The sequence below is a fragment of the Odontesthes bonariensis genome, chromosome 20, assembly GCF_027942865.1.
Source record: "Odontesthes bonariensis isolate fOdoBon6 chromosome 20, fOdoBon6.hap1, whole genome shotgun sequence".
Lineage (NCBI taxonomy): Eukaryota > Metazoa > Chordata > Actinopteri > Atheriniformes > Atherinopsidae > Odontesthes > Odontesthes bonariensis.
The window spans coordinates 25194194-25203003 of NC_134525.1; the positions used below are offsets into that span (position 1 = coordinate 25194194).

The 8810-nt window shown below is 42.1% G+C and overlaps 1 protein-coding gene across 4 annotated transcripts in view; it reads right to left on the bottom strand.

Annotated features, from left to right (window-relative positions):
• Window positions 1-1876, bottom strand: part of mkxa (mohawk homeobox a) — a 28528-nt gene extending 26652 nt beyond the window's left edge. For 2 of the 4 annotated variants that reach the window (XM_075452316.1, XM_075452315.1), the window contains exons 1-2: window positions 1751-1876; window positions 234-516 (exon numbers count right to left, since the gene is read on the bottom strand). In XM_075452316.1, the coding sequence (XP_075308431.1) occupies window positions 234-409 (176 nt within the window). In that variant the 5' untranslated portion in view covers window positions 410-516; window positions 1751-1876. Of the gene's footprint in view, window positions 1-233; window positions 517-1750 lie in introns of those variants that run through there. The other 2 variants (XM_075452314.1, XM_075452313.1) reach the window with 1 other exon arrangement.
• Window positions 1877-8810: the final 6934 nt, after the last annotated feature.

Genomic DNA, 8810 nt, shown 5'->3' on the forward strand with positions numbered 1-8810 from the left:
ATATTCAGTTTACTTTTTGTCGCCCACAAGCCGAAGAGGTAATCATAAGCGTTATAAAAGGGAACTGTTGTCCACGCTCTCGCTCTTCCGCGTGAAATAACTGTGAAACAGTTGAAATGAGCCAGAAAACGGTGTGCAGATATCCTCATCAGTAACAGCCCGGGGGTCTTCTCGATCTCCAATTAATCCACACACGCAGACCTGCAGTGAACATAACAGAAAGGCTCACATACCCGCTCCGCCTGTGCCGGATCGCCTGGTTGTCTCTGATGCTCTGGTTGCTGGAGAGGAGGTCTGGATGTTGCCCGTCGATGACTTCGAGGTAATTTCTGCTGCTCATTTCCACCTCCTTCGCTTTCTCCTCAAACAGGACCTGGCTGCTCAGCTTGTTAAACACAATGGTGTTCATCTTCGGCCACGCGGTCCAGCAGTTTCTCTGGTGCGTAAAAAACAAAATTCCCAAAAAAAAGAGGGGGGAAAACTCCACGGATTTCTCACTGTGTCCCCGTGTCTCTCCTGTGGATGAAGATTTCAAAAGAGAAGTGTTTACATGTCGCTCAGAGACAGTAAAGCGGCGGTGATGTAAGATTGGACCTCAGAAAATATGTCATCTTCAGATACGCATTTAACGCTAGTTCGATATGAGTGACCGTTGACGCTTTGCGCGTGTTCACGCATTTACACCTGGCTGCATACTGTACAGCAGCCTCCAGACAGTCCCTGCGTTAACAGGACTGTTGTTATGCGTCACCACAGCATTGCATGCAGCTGCAGCAAAACCAATGACACTTTGAGGGAGTAAAAACTTCATAAATAAATTAATCAAATATCCCAATAGATCGCTTGGTTATTCGCACAACTAATCGAGTACACATTTCTGGAAATAAGCGATGACTAAAACTGATGAGTTGGTGTGGACAGCAGGTCAGGTATTTCATACTGTTACACGTGCGCAACAATTCCGCGCTGCAGTAAAAGCCTCATATACGAGGGAAATGATTTTCTCACACAGCATAAAGCCTGATTAATCTTTATATATATATATATATATATATATATATATATATTTATATTTAAAAAAAATCCCCTCAATTCTGTTAAGTGTAATTCAAATTGACTGTCGGGAAACAACACGGAACAACTGTGAAGTGGCTCAACAGGCTTGGTGGTTTGGACTGTTTGGACATTTTACGCTTCAAACTGTTTTCCAGTAGAATTTTAGGAGAAGCATCTAAAATATTTCTCCTCTTCCTCCTCTGCTCTGCGGTCGCACGCCTGTAAGCCATGAATGGGTTATTTATTTTTGGGTAGAGCTTTCCACGTTTTTGGATGCAAAACAAACAGCATTACTGGCTGCAGAAATGTGGCGTGTTCCCCCCCCCCCCCTAATCGGCTTCAGTTTAGAATCTTTCTTTACAGGTTCAGCGTCTCGGCAAAGGAAAGCGACGTGATGCTTCATCACCAGCAGCCTGCTGCGCTCCCCTGGAATAAACTGCCACCGGGCTTGGCTGCGTCGTTAGAATCTATGGGTCTGTTAAACGTTCTGTCCCGCTATCTATATGAACTGAAAGTCGTTTACAGCCAAGAGCCATGAAAAGTAAACTGAGTCCTGCGCAATTACGCCGGGTAAACAAGCTTTAAGAGCGTCTGTCTGTCCGCTGCAGTTAAAACTTAAACACATTTGCCCATTCAGCCTATCGTTCCCAAAAGAAAAGGCTAATTAACATGTCAGTGTATCTCGGTCAGTTACCTGGCCCGGGTCCCTCCTGCGTCTCTCTGCTGTGTTGAACAATAATCCTGTTTCCAGTCGCCCATGCCCCGCTCACATGTTCCCCTCCTGAGTCTCTGAGCTGTAACCGCACGGACCGCCGTCTCCTCCTCTGCTTTATCCAGCGGCCTTCGCCGCCCGCCCGGGACTCTGAATATCTCACCCTGCTCATGTTTCCTCGCACACAGGCCGAGCCTGCGAACATACTGTTGATGGTTTACGCCAGTTCTGGGGCAGAGGCCAGCAGAGGGAAGGAGAGGGAGGGAGGCATCACGCTGTTAAGAGTAGGCTGTCTAAATGAGTGAGTAGATGGTAGATTCTGAAATGTTATTTAGGACTGTCAGTCCGTGAAAACTCCCGTTTAGCCTTTCCCAGTTTAGAAATATTAAAGCTTTTTTTTTTAAAAAAGCTCTTTAAAAAGTTTTGCAATGTCATTGTTGTGTCGATAAGTTTTCAGAGAGGAATTTTAAAGCTGGTTCACACCATGATTTTCTAGAAGATGGAAGCAATCAAGCGTTTTTACACACAGTTACCACAAAGCTCTAAATTATTCCCTGAAAACGACTAAAATCCACATTTTTAATATGTAAAAACCAATGTGGAAACCATTAATTGGGAGCTCTCTAATGAAACCCCAAGCTATGAACCTGTTTATTCCACTTCAGCACATTTGATATAATTTGTATTTGTGCTTCCAAATTGTTCCTCCCAGAGATCAGCTAATAGCGACACCCTCAAACAAGTAAAAAAAAAAAAATCCCAGCAGAACAGGTTGCTTTTTCTTCCAGGGGAACAAAGCTGCTGTAACAACGTTGCATGGTGGAGACTTTTTACAGCTGCTGCACCATGCATTGAGAGGGAGTCAAACCCACTGTCTGCTGCAAACACACTTAGCAGAGCAGTAAACCTGCTCCCTCATGTTCCAGTTCCATGAGGTTACAACTTGGTCTTAAACCTGAACGAAAGCCGTCCGTCTTCATTTTACTGCTGCCTGAATCAAACTCTGAGCAAACATGCAGAGGGGAAAGTTTGTACTGCATATAGCCGTGCCACAGCTGATTACTTCTGATGCACCCTCTCATTGGCTTCCATTTTAACCTGTCACATTATGGGCTCATGAGTCATACCTTCTGTGTTGCTCAGCTGTATGTCCCTTTGGGGTTTATCCAAGGTGGTTATTCAAAGGACGTGACTAAGCAGCAATAGCCATATGAAGGGTTTGTGTTGTGTGTAATTATTGTTTATTTGTGCTTATTTTCATTTAACGGGGAAGTTAACTTTTACTAACAGCATATGCAAACATGCCATGAATGGCCCAGTCATGTAATCACGTTAATTAAGGTCGGTAACGGTTTATTTGCTCAGCTTTTACACAATATGTAAGTTTAACTTCTTGCCTGAGGTGAACTTCTGTTACCTCCTGTGACCTCGCCGTTATCTAAATCTGTGGCTCGGCTCAACCCTGTGAGGAGACTTGTTGTTAAGGTCTATTTAATCTTAATCCACCCTCTCGTACCTCTGCCTATGACCGTTGTCCACTGTGGGCGAGCAAAGCGATTCTACAGGTAGGAACATAACATTAATCACGACGTCCCGCCTCAAAGGGATCATGGCAGGGACTCTGCAGGCAATCCCTGCGCATGGCTCTGTTTCATCTCAGGCTGGAGCTCATGAATTACACTGTCATCTGCTTACTTTGTCATTTACTCATCGGTTGCTTGAGATTAACAAGTGGCAACATTTATAGCTATGCAGCAGTGTTATTGAGTCAATAAATATAGGCCACTGCAGAGTCATTTTGCAGATATTCAAAATGTCCTGCCATTTCATGTGCAAATTGTTTTCCATATTCTCTTAAAAAAGATTTAAAAAATAGATCTCTTTGTGATATCCGACCCTCTCTAAAGCTGCAAGGAATTTCTGGGATATCTCACCGCTGAGACAATGAATGCATAAATTTATATATGTATAAAAAAAAAAGATTGAAATATAAATAAATAAAAACTTTTATTGTCTGATTTCTGGTTTATGGGGGCACACCACGAGTTTTCCTCATCAAAGTTTCTGTGTAAAAACAGCCTGTGGCTGTGGAGGAGCTTAGGCAAGCCTGAGAAAGTAAGTATTTAGGATTGGACTTGCGGCGTTTCTGTAGTTTCTTAAACAGGATCTCTAACTCAACTCTCTCACAGAAGCAGGTTGAAAATTGGTCTCCTCCTCCTCTCCTCCAAACACACTCCTCCTTTTAGGATCAGGAGACATCTACTTGCTGACTTGCTGCCTTCATCTATTGCTCTGGACTTCGTGTGTGACAAATCCACACCCGTGATATTATACTTTTCTGTGATTTGGTGTTTGAAAACTTTGTGGTATTGTTCTTGGATTTGTGTGGCAGTCAGCTCTTCTGAAATTTCTCTAGACCTTTTTTATTAGGCTAAAAGTTGAGCATAACCGTATGATGATGTGGTGTTTAACACCGTTCCCTCACAGCAAGAAGGTTCCCGGTTTGAATCTCAGCCGGGGGCCTTTCTGTGGGGAGTTTGCATGTTCTCCCCGTGCAAGCATGGGTTCTCTTCGGGTACTCCGGTTTCCTCATTCTAAATTGACCTCAGGAGCAAGTGTGAGCGTGGATGTTCATTAGTGTCTGTGCTGGCCCTGTGATATCTAGGGAGTGCGTGAATGAAAAACAATATTCACTGTACTGTTGGAAAAAAAGCTCTGCGCTTATTAATTTGCTATTAATCGGGTTGCATTTTCAGTAGCCTGATTTTCTTGTTTGACACCAAGGCTACGTAAGAACTGCCTGGCTGAATTTCAGCCAACTTAGTGGAGCGATAGACTCAGACAGATTAATTTCTATAAAACTGCAAGATTATCATTGATTGAGCCCCCGGTAACGGCTCTTTGAAGCCATTTTCATGCTTAAATACTGGCGAATTTCTGGAGAATGTCCAGAAAAAATTGTTCTGAACCTCTTAAACCAATAAATATTACAGAGTTGCCCCTGGATAGTGTACCTGTTGAGAATTTGCAATCTGTTATGTGTTTGTACTACTGATATATCCTATATGTAGCTGAAACAAGAAGTTTACGTATAATTCAGAAAAAAAAGACTCACTGTGGATTAAATCAGTGTAAACCCTTTTTTTTCTCAAGTCAGTTAGGATCCCCAACATTTTTTGTAGTTAATTTTTGTATTTGTTTATTACTTTCATCAAAGTAAAAAATGCACATACTCTAAGTTTAGTTGACTAGAAAATGCCAGATGATTCCAGTCTGAGATTTAGAAGCTTCTGATGGTTAATTGACACAGTTTGAGTTAATTGGTGGCATACCTGTGGATGTATTTTATCTGTTCACCTGTTTAAACAATAATACACAAGTATAAACACCATGGGACTGTACAGCCATCATAGACCCAGAGATGAATGTGTTTTGGTGTGAAATGTGCAAATCAGCCCAGATCTTGTGAAGATGCTGGCTGAAACTGGTAAGATAGTATCATAATTCCCAGAAAAACGAGTCCTGTGCTGACATGAGCTGAAGATTTGTTCAGCGAGGAGAAAGCCATTGCTTCAGAACTGCCATAAAAATAAGTCAGACCACAGTTTGCAACTGCACATGGAGACGTGGGTGTATTGAGGCAGAATATAAAGACATCGGCCAGGAAAATAAAGCTTTGGTGCAAATAATTCTCCCCAATAGACAATGACCCCAAGCACACCTCCAAATGAATTACAAAGGGGCTTCAGGATAACAAAGTCAAGGTATTGGAGTGGGCACCACAAAGGCCTGACCTCAGTCCTATAGAAGAACTTTTTGAACATTTTGAACTTTGATGAAAGTAATAAAAACATTTTTTATATATTCTGCACACACTCAACATAACACGGTGACGAAACCAGTGATTTAAGTCAGAGCAACAGCACAGGAGGTCATTCCTGCCCGAGTGAATCAATCAAAAAACATTAGGCACTGCAGCATAATAACTTCATGGTGAAAGTTTTATATCCTCACATCAATAACATTTGTTTTCTGCAGAAACAACCAACTGGACTCTGAACTTTTTAAAGAAAACAAAGCACTTACAAGGGGAAATCAAATGTTTCTTCCTTTAGAAAGACGAGATTGTCAAACAGAACAAAAAAAAAAGCAAAACAAAAGCAGATAAGCCCGGTATGAAGATCCCCAACGTACAGCCTCTTTTTCAGGCAGTGGCGGTGAAATTGAAAAGTAAACGCTCAGAAAAAAATGGTGCGACACATCATGGGTCGCACCGACGTTATACATCATCAATCAGTTCAAATAAAGAGTTCTGGCTATGGAAGGTAGTCCTTGCTTTGGATCAGTGTTCGCTCAAGGAAAACCCGTTACGCCATTATAATCCAAAGTATTTTTCAAACTCCAGTCTGCAGCCACTGTCTGCTCTCCGTTTGGGATGATGTTTTCAGCTCAGTCTTAGACCTAATTGCTCCATGTTCCAAGTTGGAATTACATGCTGTAGCACACAGACTGCTTGTAAAGCCACAGACATATTTGCTCAGAAGTTTGCCAACTTTAGTGGAAAGTGTGACTGAAGAGAAAATTTGCAGGTTGTTTAAAAGACCCAATTAGTATTTTCAGCAGGGTTTTAAACATTCGGGACACTAATCAGTGACTTGAAGCAAGTGCCCGCTGATGTCTACTGAAAGCAATCAAAGTTAAAACCATGTGCCATTAGAAGATTGATCCGCAGAATTCCAGTGGAAATCATTTTGACTACCCAACAGTCTTTTCGACCCTTTGCTTTCCAAGAACACACACTGGGCTACTTTATTTACACATACTTCTTTGCAGGAAGAAAAGTCACTTCGGTGAACAGCATGCATGACGCTGATACATCTGTCAAGCAACATGCTTTCACTGTTAACTGAACCTTCAGATTTTCTAGCCCCGTCCATCCAAGCTGAATGAACAAATCTTGCCATTTGTGCACCCATTCTTGCCAGAAGCACTCACTCATGTTAGAATAACAACGAGGCATATTTGACTTGGTCATTTGTATTGCCAGTGTGAAAACTTAAGTGAAACTTTTCAGTTATTCATTTGTCATCACCTCTGAAAATCTTGGTTGTGCTAAATTCGGTTGTTTGAGTCTCCAGGTATTTTTCTCTGTGAGCAGACAGTTGCAAAGCTCTGAAGTATTCGGGACTGCTTGGGCAACCTGACAGACAGCGGGGAGCTAGACTGGAACAGCGGTTATTTATGCATTACGCAGAAGGAAAGGACATTTATTAATGTCAGATTTAAGGCAGCAAAAACACATTGGAGTTTAGAAGTCAAAAAGCAGAGAAGGGCACAAAAGGGAGATTTGACACCACACCAGATGAGAAAGAAAAGCACTCTTGAATCTTTGCCTAATTGACCACTTTTGGAAATATTACTGCTAATTCTGTGAAGAAATTCAAGCCGGCAGCATCTATTACAGTTTGTCTTTGTGCTCATGACTCAAAGTGCGCAATCAGTTTCAGATTTAAATAGGATGTTCTATAATGCCCTTGCTGACAATTTGTTGATTTGGTTCTATTCCCCTTCAGTTACATCTCTTCCTCTCAGGTCCAGAGCTGTGATAGCTTGATGAAAAGATACTGATGAAAACTTTGGGATAATATCATTTTTGGTGGGGTGCCATGTGGAGCTCTCAGGTTGGTTCTTGATCCAGTTAGGGGAAACCTAGCCAGGCTTATAGTTCACAGCTGTGCAGCTGGAAGCACATGCCAAGTCTTCACTGTCCGCTGTGTGAGAAACTTGGCATTTTTGAGCATCTTTACTGGGCATTGTCCCTGTTCTATTCTGTCTTTTCTAGTTTAATGTAATGACAGAAAGCAGCAGCCCAGACAGGCTTCAGGTCATTCAAAAACCTCTGGGAACACGAAGCTGAAAAGAACACTAAAGCATCACACTTCAGATCAGGCTGTAGAGAGAATTCGTAAAGCAGCATACAGCATAAATGAATAACTACAAATATGTTCTAAGAAAAGCTGCAGGTACCTTCTAAAGCCAATCAATGCAGTTTTTTTCCTCCTTTCTTTAAGCAAGAGTCATACCTTCCAAGTTTCATCAAATCAGAACTCTTGGTCTCTTAGATTTCACAATTTCCTCAATTTCAAAGTCAGGTACAGAAAAAAAAGCCATGATCTGTAAATGTGGCTGACAGGCATATCCTAAACCTCAGGCCTTCCCTCTTCCGCCTTCCAACGACTACAACGGGCAGACAGACAAGGGATCCGGCAAGAAAAGAATGTTTCATTAAAGAGCTTCTGATGTTAAGTGCCGTAACAGTTCAGGATGATTGCTGAATGCACCCTCCTCCATTCTGCATCTGTCTTATTCATGGGACAAAAATGGTATTGGCTTGTCATTGTGATATCACAACCCAGGGATCACAGTCTTTAAAGAGCCGAACCACATCTGAAGGTGCTACAAATACATCCCTGCATGTTCTTAAGACCTGTCGAAGACAAAAGGCAAGTTTAGGCCTCCGATAACAACACTTTTAGATATCTCTGATTAAAATCAAGGGTTCCATATTGACTGGAATCCCATTAAGGAGTGGATGGTGGAACCTGTCACTACTGTAGACTGTCAAATGTCCCAGCACTGGCAATCCCAGATAATTCAACCCCAGAGCAGATAATCTGGTGTTAAAGGAAGTCCACAAGAACCCCACATTTCTTCCAAAACTCTTTCAGGCAAAAAGCTTGCTGCTCCAACATATCTACCGAACATATCAAAACCTGTTTGTGTCCCAATATAAAATGCCACTCAGACAGTCGGAGCACAGAAAAGGCTTTTTTTGTCAGCACATAAATCATGTGCAGCAGAAAAATGATTATCGTGCACAGGATCATTTTATTGGAGCAGACAAAACCCTGCATTCAGCTCTACCTTTATCAGCGGGGCCCTCAGACCTTTGGACACTTGCTCCCAGTGTCTTTTTTGGCCCTCTCTAATTCTCTTAACATTGTTTGAGATAAGTTATTATTGGGTGCTTGTGCACCGAGCA